A 24,987-nucleotide genomic window follows, 5' to 3' on the forward strand; every position below is an offset into this window, starting at 1 on the left:
GTCCTAAAATAGTTTATTATCAGTATTGCATGCCTATAAAAAAGAAAGAGAGACGGGAGGGGGAGGATATAAAAGAAACATATCAGAAGGAGTGAGTCTATTCCTGGAGCTGCACTCCGTCTCCTTCCAACAATGGGGTTTAACCTTACGACTGGCTATCAACTATCAAATGGAAATCCAGCTCTGAATTTAATTTCACTTTACCTAACAGCTAAACTCCTGTAGGCTCTGCCTGTTTTTCTAGTACTTTTTTTCGCTCTTTTTATTATCTGCAAATACTCGCTTTCAAATCTAAAAGCCAGATTGCTGCAGAAATTAAAAACAAAACTATGGCAGCAGCAAAGAAAAAGAGTGAGGAGGAACAAAAGCGCCTGAGCTCTCTCTTTCATGCCTACGATGTGGATAATTCTGGGCGGATTGAAAAAAATGAATTCAACACCATTTGCCAAGAACTCCACGTCTCGTCCCAGGAAGCAGAAGGCATTTTCAATCGCCTGGATGTCGACAAGGATGGCACGGTGACCTTAGAGGAATTCCTTAGTGGCTTCAAAGAACAGCACCAGGAGGAAGAAGATGATGCTGAAGAAGACACAGACTCCTCAGCTTGGGATAAAAAAGAGCAGGTCCTGTCCAGGTGAGAGGTGAAAAGGCCTGAGTGCTCTGAGTGTAGCTAACAGCAACTTGTCATAGCAAAATGTGTAAAATATGCCTGCATGGGGCGGTCTTCTTTAATGGTAGAGTAGGATTTATGAAAGGTTTGAATCCAACTATTCTTGTGGGTACAGATCGTGTAGTTTAGGATAACAGAAACTGATACTTTGACCTGACAGGAAGCTGAATATGAAGATAAATTAGATGACAATTTATTTATGAAAATGTGGACCAAGCATTGCTGACATGTCCTTAAACAGGAAGCATAACCAATAATCTGGTTCATTAACCTGATTTTTACTGAAGAACAAAGTGTGATGTACTAATCTAGATTTTTTGTGTGTTAAACAAAATTTAACAATATCACAGCTGTCACATTTTGTAAGATATGCGATTGAGGTATCTGGTTTGCAGAGCAGTCTGTAAAATCAGGTCAGTGGGCATCCAGCTGGAGGATTGCTGCTTAACCTGCCATAGGCAGTAAAAACTGAACAATGTGCTTGGTGACTTCATTGTATTCCACGTACTGCACGCAAATTTTAGCTTTTTTGTCAATGGATCCTAATGTTTTTCACACAAGGAAACCATCCTTAGATAACAAGAGTAGGTTGGGCTGTGTTACCATGGCAGAGCAGGAAAATCAGGCAAATGTGCCAGTGTGCCAAAAAGTGATGAAGATGATGAACAAATAAAGTAATTTTGATGTAGAAACAGCATTTCAATCACAAGGTAGAAGGTGCAATTACTTTTTAGCAATCTGAAAGCTACATGTGAGGTTTCTTTAACCTGTTGTAAATGATTACTTTATAAGACAAGGACGTCAGGCTCATTATGATACCTGTTAGTGTAACATTAGAGTATTTTAGTATGTTTTTGTTCATTTTTGTGTATTTTCCCATATAAACTGCAGTGGAAATGGGAAATTGCAGCAATGAGAATACTTACAAAGACTAGAGAGAACATATTTCTTCCATGTTGGTGTATGTTCATTAATTCCATGTTAAATCCAGAATTTAATTTAAAATCCTTCCCATCTCATGCAAAATCTTAAAATATTAGGAGCCATCTCATCTTAAAGACCTCATAGTACCATATCAAACAGGTAGAGCACTTCGCTCTCAGACTGCTGGTTTACCTGTGGATCCTTGGATATTTCAAAGTAGAAGCAGGGAGGCAGGGTGTTGAGCTTCCAGGCCCCTCTTCTGTGGAACCAGCTCCCAGTTTGGATTCGGGAGACAGACACCCTCTCTGCTTTTAAGATTCGGCTTAAAACATTCCTATTTGATAAAGCACATAGTTATGGTTAGATCAGGTGACCCTGCATCCCCCTTTAGTTATATTGCAGTAGGCTTAGGCTGTTGGGGGCTTCCCATGATGCACTGAGTGTTTCTTGCTCACTCACTTTTTTCACTCTCTACATGTTTAGTCGTTACAAATCACTGCCTCTCTTCCACAGAATGTTTTTTGTCCTGTCTTCCTCCCCTCACCCAGGCAGATAGCCGCCCCTCCCTGAGCCTGGTTTTGCAGGAGGTCTCCTCCTATTAAACAGGAGTTTTTCCTTGCCACTGCCATCAAGTGTTTGCTCATGAGCAAACACTTGATGTTGAGGTTTTCTCTGTTTTCTCCATGTTTTTGTAGGGTCCTTATCTCACAATATAAAGTGCCTTGAGGCAACTGTTTTAGTGATTTGAAACCATATAAATAAAACTGATTTGAATTTGAAAGGTCCTCAGTATGATATAAACGTAAAGTCTACTATCAAACAGTTAATATTATTGTGTTGAAACAGATAAATAAATTAATATTTATGTATACATGTTTTTTTTTTTTAATATTCGCCTCTATTTAATGTGATTAATAGTCAAATAATAATTTGGGCCTGGAAAAAATGGAAATCTAGACTACGTGTGTGTCAGTCTGTTCTTCGCTCAGTTACAGAAACTTCAGTTTATTCAGCTAGAACGATAATAGGCTTTCGCCACAGAGCCACTTTCATTTGGCCTGAAGCCCAGAGGTCTATTGTTAGGAAGAGAGAGGGGAGTGATCACACTGGCAGGTAGCGATGGCAGGCGCGTTACCTGAGGCAGTGAGACACAGCAGCTTTTTCCGTCCAGCTGGCCATTGGCTACAACAATCTGTAACATCTCGCGTGAAGGCTACGCGGGAGCAAATGCTTTTATTTTAATGATAGTTTGGATTGTTTAAAATGGATTTCTTTGATCAAAACTTTTGTAAGGGCACACCAGCTGTGGTAATGTTTGGATAGGAGCGGATTAACTCTGGAAGTTTGGAGTTTGGACTACTTTTGTTTTTTCCTGGTGTCCGGAAAGTAAAACGCTGGCGTTCCTGTAAGGTTTCAAGGTTTCGTTGTCTCGGTGGTAATTGTAATTTACCGAAACGCCTTCTTTTTTTCTTTTTTTTTACCCCAGCCAGCCACAGCCCCCTATCAAGGGAATGAGCGCAGAGGAACAGGACCGGCTGCGGTCCCTCTTTCACACCTACGATGTGGACAACTCCGGGCAGATCGAACGAAACGAGTTTCTCACAATCTGCGCAGAGCTACAGGTGTCAGCAGCCGAGGCTGACCGAATATTTGACCAGCTGGACGTCGACAAGGACGGCACTGTCACCCTGCAAGAGTTCATCAACGGATTTCACGACCGCTACGAGGCGGACATGGAGTCAGAAGGAGGCGACCCGTCTGCTGCTTGGGAAGACTTTGAGAGCAGACTGAACGAGCAGGCCAAGTTCATCCCCAGGTGAGAGTGCACAGCTGTTCTCTGGCCGGTAAGGGCGATGGGTACAGACGGGCGGATGTGTTTAAAATATGGAAATGTTCAGGAGATATGAGTGCGTTCAACAGTGAGCGCAGTGTGCGTAAATGTGATAGTGACAATTAATCTTCACAGGGAAAATAGCACCTCTGAAGTAAAGCACACATCTAATTTAAAAAGGTGAACTCTGGGAAAGATCCAGAGCACATTTCAAAGTTTGCTGCTACAAAACGACGAATCCATTTCCATCCATGACTAAAATCATTATTAATAATATGAAAATGAGAGTGCGCCTGTGTGAAAATCTCTGGATGTTCACGTTTTTATTTTTTTGTTTTTTCCAGAATGCATGTAAGCTAAAGACAGGCATTAATGGTGACCCCCCTCACACACACAGGTGTATGGGAAGGCGCAAGCTGTGCAAATCACTCATGCTCTAACATAAAAGCAGACAAAGGGAGCAAACTCCAAACCATGTTTAACAATTGTGCCATTAATCCATAAATCAAAGTAATTCCTAACAAAAATTCAAAGTTAAAATGCTCTGTTATGATTGTTTAATTTATCTTCAGTTATAGTTTGTCTTGGCAGCCGGGGGTCAGTCCGCCAGGGCCTCCGCTCCTGGCCGCCACCCGGCACACAATGCACCAGACCCCTATGGCGCCTCCTGCGGGTGGTGGGCCTGCGGTAGCCTGGGTTAGTTGTAACATATCCTGGGGTGAAATGTAACACAATGAAATAAGGGTACTGACAAAACATTAACATGTAATCTTTTTTATTCAACACACGAATGCACTTAAAGCCATTTATGTAGCTATGTGTGTGTGTGTGTGTGTGACAGAATGCAGAAATCTAGCTTTTGAACATATTCCAACCCCCCAAAAAAGACAAATTATGGAATTTTCTGCAACTGAATATTTCATTAATTTTGGTTGGTCTTCCTTGATTTTGGCCTCATTGGCTCAGTGGGCATTATAACCTACAACTCTTGCACCAACTTTTGAACATAACAATGAAGCTGAAAAAATGTAGTTGTGCACCAGCATCACAATTCCATTACTTTTTATCATGGCTTACCTTGGTGTGGTTTGCAAAGTGCTTCAGAAAGATGAGGAAATCTGTTTCTTGCACCCATCCTGATTTATTTCCACTACCAATACTTCCTACTGGTCCATCTCTGACACAGTGGTCTGCATAATGTATGTGTGGGAACACAAACAGTGGAGGAATTGTGTTGCCAATGGCATTAATCGCATATACAAATGCGACCAGTGAACCTCTCTCTGCTGATGTCGTTGCCCCAACTTGTTTAATATAAGTTAAAGTAATAGTGTGGTAAGTTTTAACATCTGCATTATTGTTACAACTGACCCAGACTCCTATAGCCATGAACTAGCTAACATTACAGCCAACGGCTAAAACATTAGCACTAAAGACCTACACAGAATACATCCCCATAGACATACAAATAACATAATTTAAGTTTGATGAGTTTAACTGCAAAGCAGATAATGCTATTAGAATTTGAAATAAAGTAGAAAAACTTTTTGGCATACAAATTACTTTTTTTCGTGTTAAATTGTCTGTGTTTGACAAAATGTGCTGATTTTTCACATGTGATAGCAGAACTGAATTGGGCATGCACAGGATGAATCACATCATTTGAAACTTAGCCCTGATTGGAGAAATTGGAAGTGTTACAACTGACCCACGTTACAACTATCCCCGGTCTCCCCTACAGCACTCTGCAAAGTCATTTCTCTTTTCTTTATATTTTGTTAGGAAAATGGAAAATGATTGGAAACATACATGGAAATATAGTATATAAGGGAAAAACAGAGTTGGTAGCATTCTTATGAGTTGATATGAGTTGAAGCACCCAGTGCTTTCTGCAGAAGTTCTCTGATGACTCTGCAATAGTCGGCCTCATCACTGATGGGGACGACAAGGAGTACAGAGGACTGACTCAAGACTTTGTGGACTGGTGCCAGCTGAACTACCTCCAGATCAACGCCAGTAAAACCAAGGAACTGGTGGTAGACTTCCGCAGGCACAAGCATTCTCCACTGCAACCACTGAACATCCAAGGTATGGACATTGAGGCTGTGGACAGCTACAGGTACCTTGGTGTTCATCTGAACAATAGACTGGACTGGACTCATAACTCAGACGCCCTCTACAGGAAAGGGCAGAGCAGGCTGTACCTGCTGCGGAGACTCAGGTCGTTTGGAGTGGAGGGCCCACTCCTGAAGAAATTCTATGACTCTGTTGTGGCTTCTGCTATCTTTTATGGCGTGGTCTGCTGGGTCGGCAGCATCTCTGCTGGGGACAGGAAGAGACTGAACAGGGTGATCCGAAGGGCCGGCTCTGTTCTAGGATGCCCTCTGGACCCAGTGGAGGTGGTGAGTGACAGGAGAACGGCGGCTAAGCTGTCATCCCTGATGGACAACATCTCCCACCCCATGCAGCAGACTGTGACAGCACTGAGCAGCTCCTTCAGTGGGAGACTGCGGCACCCACGGTGTGGGACGGAGAGATTTCGCAGGTCTTTCCTCCCCACTGCTGTCAGACTCCATAATAAAGACTTTAACTGATCAAGCACACACATCCATACATATGCAATAATACTAAGTGCAATAATCCTTTCTGTCATCGTTGTATTTTTACTCAGTTGTATATAGTATTTGTATTTGTATTCTATTTTTATCTTATTCTATATTTATTTTATTTTATTCTACTGTATATAGTATTTTATTTTATTCTATTCTGTACAGTTGTGTACTGTATTTATTCTTACTGTATTCTAATTTTTGCCTCATAACTCTTGCACTGTCCACTTCCTGCTGTGACAAAACAAATTTCCCACGTGTGGGACTAATAAAGGTTATCTTATCTTATCTTATCTTATCTTATATTTCCTTTATTCTTTAACACCGTCTCATTCTCTAATGTTCAGCAATAGTTCCAGGCTTCTTGAAGGACATATGAAGCTCTTCTTTGGATGTTGGCTGCCTTTTGTTCGATTATCTGTCTAGATGATCCCACACTGCTTGAATAATATTGAGATTCGGGCTCTGAGGAGGCCGGTCCATCACTGACTGTGTTCCACTGTGTTTTTTCTATCTGAATATGCTTTTACTGCTCTGGAAGTGTGTTTGGGAGCATTGTCATGCTGAAACATGAAGCCACTCCCCCAAACCATGACGGAGCCTTCTCTGTGTTTTACAGATGACTGTAGACTCTGACTGTTGTACTTCTCTCCTGATCTCCATCGTGTACACTGACTATGATTGAAACCAAACATTTAAAATTTGGATTCATAAGACATGGTGCAACTGATTCAGTCCAGTTCAGCTTTTTCTCTCCGTTTCTCTTTATGTTTTGCATTTTTGTAGATTCAGCTAAGGAAATGAGAATAAATGATGTGTTTTTGTAACAAGCTGCTAGTAACAAAGTGCCTAAAATACAGTTTAAAACTGATTATTTCCTAAGTGGTTTGTTATGTGTATGTGGCTCATCCTGTGAGTTAGGTGCATTTTTTATGCTTGAATTATTCATAAATCAGTATTAAGTGATAAAAACAGTTCTCTGAAAATGATCACATCCAATGACTGGGCTCGATAATGCTTACTCGCTTTACACACACTGTAGACCTATCCACGTGCATGTGGCCACTGGCCTTACATGGGACTTTTGCTCAGGACATTGATTGTCACGGTGGTGCCGTCGGATAAATGCACTCTTTCATCTTCAAGCATTTATAGTCACTGTTACATCAGTCAGCTGAGGGAGGATAGTTTGGAAAACCCAGTACACGCTTCACTTCAGACAGATGTCTGTTTTCAGGAGTTGAAAAGATATTTTGTGTGAGAACAAGAAGACAAGTCAAGAGCAAAAAATCAATTTCTTCCTTCTTTATGCTTGAGACTGATCTAATGAGTTATGAACTTTGTTCAGTCTCTCAGCTGATGGAGACCAAGCCTGGAAAGATGGTTTGACCTATAAAAGGCTTTCACTGCTCGGTTTTCAAGAATTTTCTTCTAGGGGGGTCAAATGTCTCTACTCTGCATTTGTTGACATGATCAACTGTTTACAAAAATTGCGTTTGAACACAAATTTCATATATAAATACAAAATTTTACAGGGTTTAATTGGGGTCTCTTCATTTGATTTCATTCTTTCGGCTTTAGCGTTTCTGAGTTCTGAGTTCGGGTTTAACACACACCAGGAAAGCTATTTTGTTTTCAGGGTAAATAAACGACAGGTTGTGTCACTGGGAAGCAAAGTGACATACATGAAAAGAAGCATTCATTAAAAATCAGTCTTTAAAATTAGAAGAGTTATTCCAACATCAGATATTACTTAAACTGACACACAAATCGTTTTGTTTTCTACTTGCTAAATAATCTTTAAAGGCTCAACAAAAATGTAGATTTGCTAAATATCTCAATTATGTTAATTGCCGTTAGGGTGGAGCGGTAGATAGAACAAACTTTATAGCAAACTTTCTACCAAGCTGATGAAATACTTTCTTCAGCCACTCAGAATAAAGTAGAACAGTTTGTCTACCTGTCAAAGGAGTGTTGACTTAAGGCATTCTCAATATTGTTTATTTAGTGTTTATTTTGTTTAATATTAGTGTAATTAAAGCTGTACTACACCCTGACTCATTTGTTACACTCCATTTTTCATATTGTAACATCAGTCTTGTTAGCAGATCAAATGAAAATCAGAACTCCAAATGCACAATTGCGAGGAAAACATCAGGATTTTTATCATTTGAAACATTTTCCCACAGTTAAAGACTTTTAACCCTGTTATTGTAATCCAGTGTTACCTACAAGAAATAATCTGTTGTCTGCCATTTATCTAATTAATAATAAAAAGGTACATTTTTTGTGTGTCCACACCGCCATTGTTATTAAGAATATAAAACAAATACTCAAAAAATATTCAATAAATAATTAAACCTCTTGTGAATTTGTTGGATAATGTCTGTTTTTAGAGCATATTTAGCTGAGTCCGAACAAAGACAGAATTGTTTGTTATTTTATCTGTGTGTACCCTACAGCGGATTTTAAATAGACATTCAAGACGTGAGTGAAGTGCATTTTCAGCTTTAAATATAACCCTATAATGACCTTTGTATCATATTTGACGCATGAGTTTCTGAGACCTCGTTCTCATCAACATCATCAGCACTTGCCATAATTTCAAAATGTTATGGACAAAACTCCTTTTTTTTTGTCTAAAATTAACACTGTTGTTAACATAAAGTTGCCAAACACACCCAATGTATGAAATGCCATACAAACAATATATAATTCATATATCATAAAAATATATCATACACAACATGATATAGCAAAAAAATGTTTGTGGATTTTGTTATAAGTTTGTTATAAGTTCTAAAAAATCAGAATTTTCTGGCTATTTTTTGATTAGTTGGGTCTTACAGGGTTAAGGGGATTTAAAAAAAAACTTTTACGAACTGTTTAGGAATTATAGACATTTTTTATACTACAACCAAGCCCAGATGAAAATCCATTGAAGTCAGTGACTGAGGTCTAAAGCTCATGGACATCACCAAATGCTGTGTTTCGTCCCTTGAGATGCTCCGCCGGGTTTTTACTGCAGACACCTTCAGCTGCTGCTTGTTTCTGGGTCTCTCTGCCTTTATTGTCTTATTTCATGACTGAAAGCGGCTCTACTAGGTTGTGATCAGGTGACTGACTTGGCCATTGAAGATTATGTCATTTCTTTAGCTTGAGAAACTCTCGGGTTGCTTTTGCAGTCTGCTTTGGGTCATTATCCATTTGCACTGTGAATTTACACTGTGCCTGATCAGTATTAGCAGAGAGTACAGCCCTGTATACTTCACAACTCATCCTGCTACTTCTATCAGGAGTCACATCATCAATAAACACTTGTGACCCAGTTCCAGTCACAGCCATACAAACCTTTCTCTTCCCATCATTTCGATACAAATTAACCTTAGTTTCATCTGTCCAAAACATGTTTCCATCACTGTATTTTATTGTGTTTTCTGGCTTCATCTTCTTGAATCTAACCAGTGGTTTGCATTTTGTTGTAAACCCATGAAGATGTCTCTTGATTGTAGACTTTGACAATGATATGTCTTCCTCTTCAAGAGTTTATTCTTAACTTGGTTAGATGTTGTAAAGTTTTTTTTTCTTAATCATCAAAATAATTCTGTCATCATGCACAGTGGTCAATTGCTTTTGAAGCTCTGAAAATGGGACACTGTGTATAAAAATGTTTATATTGTCTAAACAGTTACTGCCATCCTTTTGCAAAACCATTGAATTAAAGCAGGAAGGCTTCACTTCAATCGCATCTTGATTTTATTTTTTTTAATAAACAAAACTACAAAAATATTAATGAATCAAACCGTACAAACCAAAATTCTTTAATGTAACCCTCAATTTCTGCTAGCAAAAATTTGTTTGCAGCGAGCTAATTTATCTCCTGATTTTTCTCCAGGCGTGAGCAAGCAGCAACACTGTATCAGAACATCAGTCTGACTGAGCCCAGACTGATTCCTCAATTTGAGAAAGTCATCCTCAACTTCACCAAAGAGATCAAACAGCAGAACTCAGAGATGGAGAACTTGGCACTTGCCATCAAACGGTGAGCATCATGCACACACACATATATGATCAGTCATTACCTGTGAACGATTAGCAGATGACCTGCTCTACATACTGAACTACAGCCACCCTAATGAGCATGTGGCAAAGATGTAGACAGGACGAGTATGAACCACAGGAGAGAGACTTGAGCAACCAGATCATAAGTAAAACATATAACTACCAGTGCATCAATGTAGACTGAACCTCTTAGTTTGACCTGTTGATGTCAGACATGACATCATCAGTACTTTAAAAATCAGGAAACTCTGGTTGGGCCTTTCCCTACACCTGACGTACATGAAGGCTGAGAACAGTCGATGTAAGTATGCACAAAGGAGTTAATTCTGCAGCCTAAAAAATACAAAGCAACCTGTGACAGAGTCTTTGCTTTAATGTGCTGAATGTTTGATTTTGATGGCAACATAAAGCTTACACAAACAAACCCAGGGTAGTAGGTGCAGCAATATTACTTTGACAATAGCAAATCATAGCAAATAAACATAGGTAGAGAATAATGTGCTTAATGTGGAAAAAGTCAATACTTCTGAGACAAGTGGAGAGTATTCCAACTGCTCATCCACGTTGTCACAGTGGCTGTTATCGCAAAGTGGAAGAATAAAAGAACTACAGCAACTTGTTCCTAAATTAGCAAAACATTTAATATTATGAGCGGGATTACTGAGTTGTGAGGGACATAAGTCTCTAATGCGCAGCTGACTCAGTAATTACCGCGTTATAAACCTCCTTTGGCATTTAACATCAGCACAAACACTGTTCTCAGGGAGCTTCGTGTCATTGGTTTCCAAGGTCAAGAGCTAAATGCAAGCACAATGTCAGGTATTGGATGGATCGGTGCAAAGCATGCCAATGCTTATAGGAGCAGTGGAAGTAAAAGTCAAGCTCACGTTTCCCTGTCTGGCAGTCTGATGGACAAGTTTGAGTCTGGCCAGTGCCAGGAGAACTCGAGTTGTGTGCCAGCAGTGAAGCTTGGGGGAGTAGGGATAACAGGAAAGAAGAGTGTGAGTCAGGCCCTCTCGTCTAACATCAGTATCTGGCTTCAAAAATGTTCTTATGTATGATTGGACAAAAGTAGCATGACTGTTTGACACTGATAGTCAAGCTTGTTTTCTAAGAAATTACAAATGTTTTGTGTCAATCCAAATGTCAGGTGAACAATAAATACTGTCACAAATCAGAAAGTTAAGTTAGCGTCAGCTGCCTGGATCACATGGATAGAAATATCTGGAGTCTAGTGAGGTGATCTTATTACTGTGTTACAGAGCGCAGGACCAAGCATCAATGCAGCTCAGTGAAATGGAGGAAGAAATGGACCAACGCATTCAAGCTACCGAGAGAAAAACACGTGAGCAGGTGGGACCAATACCTAGCCCACACGACACACATATGAGACCCTCCACTGCAGACCCGTGACTTTGTGTTTTTACACTGTTTGCTTTTTTTCGGCTAGTTGCTATGATGCGTTTCTTTCCCTGGAGTTTGTGTAGGCAAAGTGATAAGCAGGGCGCGTTTGTTCAGCTCTTCCCTCATGTCAAACAAACATACGCAGCCGTGTAGCAGCTTACTGATCCCAATTCAGACACGCCTGCTGCTCTCACAACTCTGTGGATATAAAACAGCAGATAACTCGAGGTGCTGGGGCATGTTTTATCCTCTATTCTAAAATGATAAGGCTGTATGTGTTGGTGGTGATAAGGATGGTGGTGTGTGGATGAAGATGATAATCTATAAAGAGCCAGGTCAGCTACATCAGCATGTGGCTGACCTGAACTTTGAATTGTTTAACCTGCTTTTTATTGACTGATGAAGTTAAATCTCTATGAATTCTGTCTGTTTGTCAAACGTATCCACATCCACAGCTAGAGTAGGCAAATTTGTTATTACAGCAGCTTTTTAATGCCTAAATTTAGGTCTGTTTATGTCTTAATATATCGTCTATGAATTAAAAGCCCCCAGATTTGGAGCCTCATGAAAGCGGCAGATATTTCCCAAAATCCAGCAGAACACATAATCAGTGTTTTGTGGAAAATGATAAGCTTTGATAACAGCATTTAGCTTTCCATAACATGAAATAAAATGCAATAAAAGGAAGAAAAGCTGACAAAGACTGGCAGAAACATAAAGCATCACTTGTTATATCAGGAAACAAACCATTGAATTTATTTAAACATGTTGATTTTATCTGTGGTCCTGACGTTTCTTTAAAAGCTGTGAATATAAACTCTGTTTTATCACTGTGCCTAAAGTTATGTAAGTGTTCTCCATTGACTCAGCTAACTCGGGCTCTACTGTTTGTTTTGTCTAAGAAAAGCACACAAAATTAGAGGGCGGTCACCTGTATCCTCTCACACCATGATATTCACACTGTCATATCCTGGCACCTGTAACGGAGGAATTTATTTTGGAAATTGTACATTAAAAAAAAGTTTTTGATTCCTCAGACCCTTCATCAAGGGGTTTAAAATCCACTTTAAAATGGCTTTATGCAGAGTAAGAAGCAAAAGCCAATCACACACATACACAAACACACAAATCATACAGTAAACTGCCTTTCTGATGCAACTGATTGATATATTTTCTGTTTGGGGGGGTTTGTATTTGTGCTTTTGCAGGAGAAGAAGCGAGCAGAGGCTTCGCTGAGTGAATTACGAAGAAGTTATGAAACTGAAGTGTGTGAGCTGCAGTGTAAGATCCAGAGGATGCAGATGGTACATTTTTAACTTGTCTGACTGAGTTCTGGTTTTTTACAACACAATTGCTGTAGTGGTGGTTTTAAACATATTTATATGATACTGACACGATAAGGATTTTACGCTCGAAACAAATTTAGATCCAAAATGCTGACTTTAACTCATTTTAATTATATTAGTACATTATTAGTAAATATATTAGTACAATGTAAAATGTTAACTTTAATGGAATCGGGTTTAAAATTGATTGGTATACCATTCAATTTATACCACATTTTTCTTAATGATTAATTAATTGAGTAAATAAACCTTTGATTTTATATATCTCGTGTTTATTGAGGATGAAGAATAATTTTCTGGGTCCATTTCAGAACTTAACATCTTTGAAAGCAGGAAGCAGCTTCACAGAGTCCATTAAATCTCAGCTGGACCTCTTTAACTGAAACTTCACAGTAAATATTTGGATAAGAAAAATCTACTATTGCTTCTCAATCTGACTGAGGTCCTTCTTACTGAAGATTTCAAGTCAGCTGTTTACAAGGGAAGTGATTTCATACAATCTTGAAGAGCAGATCAAGCATGCAGAGAAGCAAGTTATTGTGTTGGGTTGGTCTTAATGAAGACATCTGTGTATGTGTCCAAGCATTTGCATCAGGTCTGAGAACATGCATGGAAAAAAGCATCCCGAAAGTCATCAGGTTAAAATGTTTAAATAGTACAAATTTAGCCGTTTTATGAAACTTTTTTTCCCCACTCCTCTGAAACTGATTTGTAAGAGCTGTTTATTTTTATTTTTTTGAACCAATTAGAATCGACATTTCTGGATGCATGTACAAGTAAAAGTAGCCCACAAGAGTGAGTAGGTCGAATAATCTTTATCCTATACATTTCAACTTTACCAGATAGAGGAGAAGTACAAGAACATCACAGTGAAAGACGAGAGCCCGGCCTTGAAGAAGAAGATCAATGAGCTAACACTGGTGAGAGTGAATGTATTTGAACTCATTTATACAGTCATTATGCTTCCTGCTTACAACACACAGCTGTAATCTTCTGTTTTGCTGCTTGTCTGTGCGTCTGCAGGAGAACCAGCGGTTAAAGCAGGAGCTGCTGAGGTCTCAGACCAAAGTCGCCTGCCTGCAGAGTGAGATGGACTCGCTGAAGACCGAGCTAACCGATCAAAGCATCAACTCCGAGCGGTAAATCGGTTTGGCTGCTTTCGTTAAATAATTTAAACCCTCGGTACAGATTTTGACGTGTGGTCCGTGGAGTTAAAGTTGAGCACCACATCTAATTAGCCACATGTTATTTATTCTTTTTACTTTTTTACATCGATGATTAAAAAAGAAACAAAAAAAAGAAAAAAAAGATTTGTACTTCACATCATTTAGCTCTCTCTAAACACATACAGTTTCACTGCACACCATGAAAGTCTAAACCTCCATTATTGATGAAAAGAAGTTGCAGAACAGGTTTGTATTTCCACCTTTTTCTTTCCTTGTTTAAAGATTAATGAGAACTTGAGAAAAATAAATATTTACACTTGTAAAACCACTGAATACACTTCATACCAGCTAAATGTACTGACTCTAGAAGAATCCAGAATACCTTATCACACGACCCCACCCCTGAGCCGAGTAACAGAGACAGACGACAGAGGCACAACCTCTCCTGGTTGTCTGTCTGCATGTTGGCTCCTGAGAATTTTATTGTGTTGTCACAGCTGAAACAGGATATCCTGGAGTGCCTTCACACGTACAATAACATCTTTGGGAGCGTTACCTAGTAACAGACGCAACAGAGACAAAGGGAGGAGAAAACCCCGCCTGCTTCTGACTCATTGGGTTGACACTTTTGTTCCTCCATCTCTGAGGAGTCTCGCGTGTCTTTCAGTAACTTTGCACAACTGTGACAGACGTGTAAAAAAGGAGAAGACTGTATAAAAATATCAGCCATTATTTAATGGGGAAACTATGATGATTTTATTGAAAATATATAATAGAATTGCGCTGGAGAGATTATATCTCTCGGCTGGCCTGGGAACGCCTTGGTATTCCCCCGGATAAGCTGGAGGAGGTGGCTGGGGAGAGGGAGGTCTGGGCCTCTTTGCTTAGGCTGCTGCCCCCGCGACCCGGCCCCGGACAAAGCGGATGAAGATGGATGGATGGATGGATGGATGGATGGATGGATATATAATAGATTCAAGATTGATGTTTTTACCTACTATGTTTTTACATATCACAATAAGAAAAAACTTCCCAATAAACCATTTAGCAGGGGAAAAAGAAAAAGCAGAACAGAGGAGGGATCCCTCTTCCAGATGTTTATATTTTACATTACCTACCTTCAGACAGCAGATTGTAAATAAAAGAAAACCATAGTGCTAAAGCCAGTTTTCTGTATCAGGCTGTATGCAATTTTTGTTTACTATTGGAATCACCTCACTTCTGAAGCAGCCTCCAGTGGCCACTAGAGATACGGCATATAACCCATGTTGGTTATATTTTGCAGCAGCTGCTGTTTGACTGAAGATCCTAAATTTATTTTAAAGTATTGCATCTTTAGTTTACTTTGGTTGCTTCCCCTTCTGGTTTAACAATATAAGAATTAGTCAAAATTAAGACTTTGTAGAATTTATCATTTGAAAGTGTCATGTAATTAATATCCATAGTATCCTTATTTTCTCATTATATTGTTTTATGTACTTTAATCATGAAGGTTTGTAAAGCAAGGCCACTTTTGACTCATAAACTAAGTGCTCAGCCAGACTGAAAAACAGGAAGTTTTAGTGCACAGGCATATTAATAGATAAGACACAGAAAAGAGGAACTTTATAACCAATGTTTGAAACTGTGTGACGTGTAAAGTACCAAAATAACACCTATATGAGGCACAGTTTATGATTCTAATGTTCGAGATCCTGCAACTGGCGTTTGGGCTGTGCAGGGGGTCTCTCTCTTTCGGAAGATGATTGAATAAGAAGAAATATAAATGTTTTAACACACTATGAGTCGGTGTTCTCTCTCTAATAAAAGTAATCCGTACATTTAAGGAGTTTGTGTTGTTTAAGCTTTGTGTAGAAACTGAGGCCCTAAACAGCGATGAACATACAAAAATATGTAACACTTTAGATATGTTTTTTTTTTAATTGATAGATAAATATATGCTTGTGTTCAGATTTAGTAACATTTGGCTCCACAATGTAGTGGTTTACACATTCACCTTAAAAGAAGGAAGAAGGCTTTCTGGTGTAAAGCTTTTCTTTAGATTCACTAACTGTGTCTCTGTCTGTCTCTGTTTTCCTTCAGAGACGAGGAGCTCATGAAACACTTCTCTGATGAACGAGACATCCTGGAGAATCAGATTGAGATTCTACAGTAAGCCAGATAATAACACACACACACACACACCTGCTGAAACAGATTTTACAAGGTTGCCTACATTTAAAATGTCTTTTCTCTCTCTCTGTGTGTGTGTGTGTGTGTGTGTGTGCGTGCGCGCGTGTGTGTGTGTGTGTGCGCGCGCGTGCGTGTGCAGGACAGCCAACAGGAAGCTCCATGACGGCAATGATGGCCTGAGAGCAGCTCTGGAGAGGATAACGAGGGTAAATCTTAACACTTAACAAAGTTACTTCATTCACAAAATAAATAAAGACATTTTAAATGTCTTCAGTTAGCACATTTTCGTATCTTAGTTTGATTTGATCCACTCATTTGATTGGACTGCAGCCTATTTTTAAAAAGTAATTAGTCTTTAAATAAATTTATCCTAAAAGCTCATATGTGCAAAATGTTATTTCATTAATTTAACTTATCAGTAATTTGAAAAAAAAAATTTCTGGGAATTATTTCATCATTTAGGCTCTAAGGGGTCATTAAAAACTATGCACTGCCTTACAACATAACATCATTCACATCTAAGATTATAACAATACATTTTATAGTTTATTTTTGTTTCTTGTGTGTAGCAGTCTAACGGAGGATCACCAGGAGAATTTAAGGAAAGAAGCAGAAGTAAAAGCATCTGCTACACATCACCATATGCATTATTAGACAGGTACGGTCTACAAACAACACAGATGACAAAGAAGAGCATCTGTGCATTAAATGTACATTAATCATCTGTATATTCTCTGCACTGGCACACTAGAGCTGGTCTTACACCAAAAATGGAATTATTTTGTTTTCCTAAAAAACAATATATAGATATATTTAAACTGTTTTATTTTTATTTTTCAAATAAATGTTGAAGTTACTGTAGAGTTTACTTGGCTCCGACAGAAGTTATCGGTGCATTCAGATGTTTTTGGAACTGACAAGGTTTCTTTTCCCAGAACATGTGACATTTTTATTTGTCTAGTAGATTTTGCTGCAAGTTATTTATTTAAGCCGCTGTGAGAAGCTGAACCATGAGATTCTGCAGTTATCCGGCATAAAGGTTTTGTTTTTGTACCATAAAGCAGCAAATTCAAGCCCAGTTTTGCACTAATAAGAACTTTTTGCATCTTAAAACGAGACAACAAAAGTATTTTCTTTTGACCAGTGAATACAATGTATGTGAGGATTAGTTTTGCCTCTCTGAAAAGTTAATTAAAAAACGATTCAGGTATGTAATTATTACAGTTTTAGCTTGTGGTTCTGCCTTTTGGCACTTTTACAGGCATTTAGGCAGAAGCAATATGAAAACAACATATATTGCACACAAGATCATGTACTTTATACAAAAACTACACATGCACATAACATTTTAAAATATTGTTTAGAGGTTTTATATATAACTTAAAAATTGATCTATCATATGTTTTTAGTACTTTACTTTATTACTATTCATTAAAAACAACGTAGACTGTGTAAATGTTATTACAAAAGAGCGTATTAACCCAAAATAAGTCCAGGACATAAAAAAAAAACCTCACATCTAGCTTCGCAGGTATTCCATCAAAAATCCTACAGGAAAACCAACAAAACTACTTTATGTGTGAAATGATCTATTACCTGAAGCACACACAGGAGGAGATTTTGTGTTTTTTTTTATTGCCTTTCTCGTCCTCAGGTACTCCCAGCGCATGGACGAGTACCCTCTGTTCAGCCGCCGGCCCAGTGGTGACACCCTTGCCCTGGCCATGTGTGACCCTGGCCTGAGGCGCAGGCACAGCAGCGAGTGTGAGGAGGACAGCCTACCTGAGATCTACGTGGACAGTGGCCTGTCGACGCTCAGAGGCTCACATGGAGGCTATGACTCAGAGCATGAGGTCAAAGGTCAAGAAGAAGAGGACGAGAATCACAGTCCGGAGAAAAAAAAGGAGGACGACGATAACAACGACAGTGTAATCGGAGAACTCTCTGACACTGAGGTAAGACCATAATCATGTCTAGCTTATAGCTACATATTTGTTTTACCAAGTCTAAGACTTAATAACATAATAACTAACAGACACAACAGATGTAATAACTTGAAGAAGAAAGGAAGTGGGCTTATTCAAGTCTGTGGAGACGTTTCACCTCCAATTTAAGAGGTTTCTTCAGGTATAAAAGCAAAAGATGGAGAGTCCCAGGTATTTAACCCTTAGTGGGGGTGTTCCCCTTTGGAGGTGGTTCTTGGTCTGCTATTGATCGCGTGCGTCATCACATGAGCCATGCTGTGAAAAAAGGCATTACCATCACCGGGGGTTAAGGGTGAAGCCACTGTGAGGCCTCGCCCGACCCTATCATGTGACCTATTGAGGTCACCTACAACAACAGTGGAAAGACTTGAATGGGCGTTGAAGTGCCTGGAAACCGTTGCCAACCTTTGTTGCACACATAGTGTTCATGGCGATGGCCTCTTTTGCTCCTCCTTTAAAACATCTGTCTTCCCTCCAAAGAGCTTCCTTTTACCTTTTAGTGTAGATCTACACCTGAGTCTGTTCCTGTTGAGGTGCCTCTTCAATGTTGTGTCATGCATTTGTGGAGTGGCTGTTGGGTTTCTGCTGCATAGATCTCCAAGTACTCCTGCACTTTGATGTTTAGCTTGTGTTTGGGAGTTTTGATCTTGGGATGGACCCGTTTTTGCACCGTCACGCTTGAATAAGTTTCTCTGACTAACCTGTTTGAAAAGGGATGACCAAGTTGTTCCATAGGGCTGTTACCTATGATACCTATGCATACACCATTTTAATTCCCTCTTTTTCAAGCTCTTGAGACCACCATGACCTGGATGACTGAGAACCTACATAGACGATAATAATTAATGATTAAATACAAACTGGTATTTAAACACATAGAGAGTGAAAATAGCTAACTCCAGGGGGGAAAAGCGTATTCTTGCCTTGAATGCTTAACTATCTGCTACTTTGTGTCTATATCACAGCCAGCAGAGACACAGGATGGGGAATCAGCATTCGGATCAGACAGCAGCTCAGTTTTGGACTGGAAGCCATCTGAACCACCAGCTCCAACAACGAGAAAGGCCCTCAGTGCCATCAATGTTCAGGTGAGAGAGAAAATTATGAGAGGAGTCATAAAAGAGGGTTCTTTTATTTTGTAAGAAAGGTCAGAAAAACAGGATTATTGGGGTTATTGTTGAAATTTAAGTTACAGTCAGATTTCTGGAAAAAAAATTGTAATTATTTAGAGACCTTACCAGACTTTGTGACCCTTCGTCTCTTCCTAACATTTTGACACTGTAGAAAAAAAAATGTATGAGAAGGTACATTTCGCTCTGTAGTAGCTATGGCTGTGGACTTATTATGTGTAAATCGTCGCTAGTAAGAGTTGAGGAAACTGCAAAATGATCATTGCTGATGATAAAGTGAATTCAACTTGAAGCAAATGTGCAGAAAAGTTTCCTGGAGAGCACTACCTTCCTGTCACCGCTACAGAAGGAGGACAAGGACAGCACTGACCTGGGCTACATGACGTCCGAGAAGGCTTACAGGATCGTGTTAGCTGGGGACGCTGCTGTGGGGAAATCCAGCTTCCTGCTTCGCCTCTGCAAAAATGAATTCAAAATGAACTCTAGTGCAACTCTGGGTGAGCTGGACACAAACTAAAAGCAAGCATTTTAATGTCATGTCCTCTTCTCTACAAGAAGCCTTGTAAATAAAAGCTTGGAGGAAGTTTCAGCTGACTGGTTAATGCTTAATTTTTGTAGACTGTGAAGTAAGATCATTAAAATAGTATAATGTAGTTATTCTGATCAGCTATTAAACACTTTCACTTGCTTCCTTCTTGACTGGCTCTTCTTTGTGTTTTCAGGAGTGGATTTCCAGATGAAAACACTAATCGTGGACGGAGAGCCCGTGCTGCTTCAGCTCTGGGATACGGCGGGGCAGGAGAGGTATGTGTTGGTGTGGATAGTACGTGTTGCTATTTCTTGACAATAAATAGCACTTCATTAGTGGAGTACATGAGGTTTGTAACTGTCTAGTTTGAGCCATCTCCTGTGCTATTTTCAGGTTTCGCAGTATTGCGAAGTCTTACTTCCGCCGGGCAGACGGTGTTTTGTTGCTGTACGACGTCACCTGCGAGAAGAGCTTCCTCAATATTAGAGAGTGGGTGGATATGATTGAGGTAAAGCAATACCGTCCACAGCTATACGGTTACCACCTGACACACTTTGAAGTGAGATGTCCAGGCATCAGAAACATGTATAATATAGTCATATGGTTAAGTGTGTCCACTGTGACGCTGGCAGCATTTGTGTTATCAAAAGATATTTAAAGGTCACACTGATGATTCTGCTTGTTTTTCTTCATTTACATGCAGCCAATATGTAAGTGTTGGATAAGCATGCATTCAATATGATCTGGTGTTCTGTGTGTGTGTGTGTGTGTGTTGTATATTCGGCCAGTGGTGTTCAGAAGTTTGTGCTCAGTGTAAAACAAGTTCAGCACACCTTCCGTAACCTGTCACAAGAGATTTCAATATGATTATTATTATTGTTCATTGTTTTTCTTGGCAGGATGTGTCCCACGAGGACATTCCCATCATGCTTGTGGGTAATAAGTCTGATCTTAGACAAGATGGAATTGGCTGCGTTCCTGCCAGCTACGGGGAGAAACTTGCCATGGTAATTAAAAATAAAAATTTTTACCAAACATTTACATTTACAGTTACCTGTTACACATCCAACTTGGAGAGAAATTATTTAAACTGTAACCTGTAATTCGAGGAATGAATGGCAGTTAATAAAAATATTAAAACATTAAATGTTTTCTGTCTCTGACCAACAGACATACAACACTCTGTTCTGTGAAACTAGCGCCAAAGATGGATCCAACATCCTGGAGGCCGTGCTGCACCTGGCCAGGTGAGATTCACATACCTGATTATTCCAAAACAAAACAAAGCTGTGGGACTTCATGAATTAGACATTAAGAAGCTAACATTTTGTCATTAGTTTAGTGGGTGTTTCACTTCGTTATTGGAGGATGGATGTTGTATATACAGCTTATATCGCATCACTAACTAAGCATTGCCAGTGTTGATCAGTAACACATTAAGAACAACAAGTTTAAACGTCCACCAAGGGATACGTCATTGTATGATAACCATAAATACTGCTTGATCTTTTGTTTTACAAGTGAAACGCTTTCTGGCATTTAAAAGTAAAACTTTCTTTTTCTTTTTTCTTCCACATTCCCATCTTTCACCTGTTTACCCGTCTTACCTGTGTTTTTTTTCCACTCCACAGACAGGTAACAAAGTTCGCCAACTATGAAGAAAAAAGCAGTCGTCAGTCGCTGCCGATTTTAGACGCTCCCAGAAATCAGCCAAAATTCTCCTGCTGCACCTGATCAAACTCGTCCACACTGGACTTAATGTGGACTGTGCACATGCAAAAAGACATGAAAAGCAGAGCAGGAACAAATGATCAATGTGAATAACCGCAGCTGGATTAAGAGGGTGAAGTAAAGAAGTGGAGAGACGGGACATTACAAACATTTATTTGCTAAATCTTTTAACCGCTGGATCTTGGCTTAAACCTCTCGCCATGTCAAAGTTTTTTTTCATTATGTTGTAACAAATTTGCCTTTTTCTGTTTGGTGTCATTTACACTGTTTGACTAATTGCACGTTAAAGCAGGTGACACAGGAGAAGCGAAAGGTAGCTGTGAGAGTAAAGTAGACTTTTAATGTGAGGTTTAAATCTGAGGCCAGGTGAGTGAGTATGGTTGTGATATTTATGTTGTTAAATATTTGCACATGGCAGAAAATAGAAAGCTAGTTTGGTTTATGTTCATGACAAGAAAGTACAGATCCTGATATACAGTGTTGCAAAACAGTTCCTGATTTTTTTTTTGTTTTGGGTTTTTTTTTTTTTGGCATATTTGTCACACTTCAGTTCTTATATGATGATTTCATTTATTAAGGGGGGTAAAGCTGTTTAAATCCACCTGATAAAGTAATTCTTCTTAAATCTAGTCAATGTTAGTCACCCTCAGCACCTCAGCAGCAGAAATGGACAGTGAGTCTTTCACATCCCTGTGGAGGAATTTTAATTCACTCTTGTTTGCAGATTGGCTTTAATTCAGCCACATTGGAAGGTTTTTGAGCATGAATGGCTTGTTTAAGGTCTCAATCTGATTTAAGTCCAGACTTTGATTTGTTTTTAATCATTCAGTAGTGGACTGGCTGGTGTATTTGGGTCATTGTCCTGCTGCATCACCCAAATATGCTTGAGCTTCAGGGCAAGCTGTGTTAGTTGTATGCAGATGTGACAGGACTCAAACTCTCCAAGTTGTTAAACTTTTGGTTAATTTGAGACAAGCTTTTGTGTACTCTGCCATCGATGTCAGTTTTGCTCAGTTTCTTTCTCTTTGTTGCATATGAACACTGACCTTAACTGAGACAAGTGAGGCCTGCAGTTCTTGCTCTGTGTTCTTTTGTGACCTCCTGGATGAGTCATCGATGTGCTTTCGGAGTAATTTTTGCAGGCTGGCCACTCCTGGGAAGGATCATCACTGTTCCAAGTTTCCTCCATTCATGTATAATGGCTCTCACTGTGGTTCACTGGAGGCCCAAAGCCTTAGAAATGACTTCATAAACCTTTCCAGACTGATCCATATCAATGACTTTGTCTCTCAGCCATTTCTTTTGATCATAGCACGATGTGTTGGGTTTTGAAATATTTTAGCCTTCTCCACTTTGTCAGACAGCTTCTGTGGTTAATCACAGAAACCGTTTACTATGATTTAACAACGGGAGCCAATTACTTTTCCACACTGGACCAAGTAGATTTTGATAGCTTTTTACCTTTAAGAAAAGATAAAAACATTTAAAAACCTCATTTTGTATTTAATCTGGTTATCTTCATCTACTATTAAAATTTATTTGATGATCTGAAACATTTAAATGTGACAAATATGCCAAAAAACTAAGACATCTAAAGCTAAATGGGTTAATACTTTTTCATTGCACTGTAGCTTTGCTCACCACTGCAACAATCATGTAATTACATTTGCGCTCGGTTATTTTTCCTCTATGTACAGCTTGAAATGTTTGATGTTATTTATGTTTATGGTCATATCAGAATTTACCGCCATCACGTAGACACCAAGAATCACGGGAGAGCCTAAAGTGACAAAGGCTCGTTCTCTGTTCATCACGACAAACCCTGGTGCAATATCGCAACCTACCATGTTTATTATTATGATGCCACAGCAGTGTTACTTTTTCGTCTTTTCATTGAGGATAATTTTGTGTTGTAGAATTTATTATCTTAGGAAAAGGCCCAATAGTTTAGGTAAAACTTTAAATAACTAATTTATTACACAATGAGTAGGTAAACATGAAATACAGGGGGCAGAGAACAGAGTATGGCTTTAACTGTATAAAGTTGTAATCCTGGTGATTTGTTCCAACTCATTTTATGGATCTCTTTTATTAATATTAGAGAAAAAAACAGTTATATTATCTAACTGCTGAATAACTGTATCGGTGTCTGTAAGCTCGGAAATAAAATCACTGGTTGGAGCTGGAGAGGCAGTTTTTCTTCTTCAGTTATTTCACTGGTACAAAAATATGTAAAAAAGTAAATGTTACACATGTGAAGAACAGTTTCATTGTTATCGCCTGTTGCATATTATGCCTTGGAAAAAAGAAAAGCATTAAAATGAGCTTTAGAAATTTTCAGCTCTAGTAGTAGTAGTTTGAATACTGAACTCAGTCCAAGACATGGTATTAAGTAGATAATCAATTAAAAAGATTACAACAACAGACACACAGTGAAGAGGTCCAGTTTCATGAGAGGAGGAGACCTAAAAGTTTCAGCTGTGCAGGTCTGTCATTCACATGGCCACACCGTTCGAACTATAACTGAGTTATCCAGTTTAAAAGGATCCAGGATATCCAGGATAAAATAACTCCACTCAGAGTCACTGAACTGTGAATGGGGAAACTCTCCATAGAGACCTGGCTTAAATGGGTTTTTTAATACTGTAAAGTTGCATATTTTAACATAAGAGTCCGTGGCACTTTATACTTTACCTTAAGACCCTACAATGATCAAGGGAAACCCTTTGAGCGTGCATTTGGCGACAGTGAGAAGGAAAAACTCCCAACAGAAACCAACAATAACAGATAAACCAGACATGAAACTCTACAAACTCTGAAGAGAAATACAACAAGTTACAAATAGGTAACAAAAAAATGATCAAATCAAATTTAAGGTATTACTGCTACACTAAAAGTATCAGAACAATATCAGACAAAAGAGCCTGGTGATATTTGATTTGACTGTCCATCTGTCTGTCTCTTCCTCGCTGATACTCGTGCAATCTGCAGCCCCATTAACAGCACAAAGGAGGAGACAAATCAATAAATCAGATATTTTCTCCTTGATTGCTGCTCAAAAAAAAAAAGACCCTCCTGTTTAGCCATACTCCCCGAGCGTCTGGAAGTGTCTGTGAGCATGGCTGTTTGAATAACTGCAACATATGTCGAGGATTTCGCTCTGTGTGCGTGTTTAGAGCTGGCACGGGTCCCTGTCTCCACCTCCCATCTGTGTACATTGTCATGTGCTTGATGAGGCGAGACCATTCATTTGTCAAACAACATGTGGGGTGGCTGAGGTGGGGACGTGGTGTGTGGGGAGAAGCAGCTGAGAGCAGTGTGCGAGTGTGTGTGCGAGTGTGTGTGAGTGTTCACTGGTAGCAGGGGGATAATTAGATAAAGGAGAACGTGTAGCCGAAAGGTTAATGACAGTAATGAATATATTACCA

The 24,987-nt window shown here is 39.2% G+C and overlaps 1 protein-coding gene across 3 annotated transcripts; it reads left to right on the plus strand.

Annotated features, from left to right (window-relative positions):
• Positions 1-126: 126 nt before the first annotated feature.
• Positions 127-23,746, plus strand: rasef (RAS and EF-hand domain containing). 3 transcript variants are annotated; one of them, XM_080309254.1, is made up of 18 exons: positions 127-634; positions 3,081-3,410; positions 9,930-10,076; positions 11,359-11,449; positions 12,709-12,804; positions 13,689-13,766; positions 13,870-13,985; positions 16,095-16,163; positions 16,324-16,390; positions 16,754-16,842; positions 17,839-18,139; positions 19,135-19,257; positions 19,604-19,796; positions 20,022-20,103; positions 20,222-20,336; positions 20,728-20,835; positions 20,999-21,075; positions 21,460-23,746. In XM_080309254.1, exons 1-18 carry the CDS (start codon positions 330-332, stop codon positions 21,560-21,562), a joined length of 2,490 nt encoding a protein of 829 aa, XP_080165380.1. In that variant the 5' UTR covers positions 127-329; the 3' UTR covers positions 21,563-23,746. The 3 variants fall into 3 exon arrangements, with proteins under 3 accessions (XP_080165380.1, XP_026044539.2, XP_080165381.1); XM_026188754.2 differs by having other exon boundaries at positions 129-634; positions 19,646-19,796; XM_080309255.1 differs by lacking the exon at positions 127-634 and adding an exon at positions 2,453-2,999.
• The last annotated feature ends 1,241 nt before the right edge of the window (positions 23,747-24,987 follow it).

Source organism: Astatotilapia calliptera, chromosome 12, assembly GCF_964374335.1.
Source record: "Astatotilapia calliptera chromosome 12, fAstCal68.1, whole genome shotgun sequence".
Classification (NCBI taxonomy): Eukaryota; Metazoa; Chordata; class Actinopteri; order Cichliformes; family Cichlidae; genus Astatotilapia; species Astatotilapia calliptera.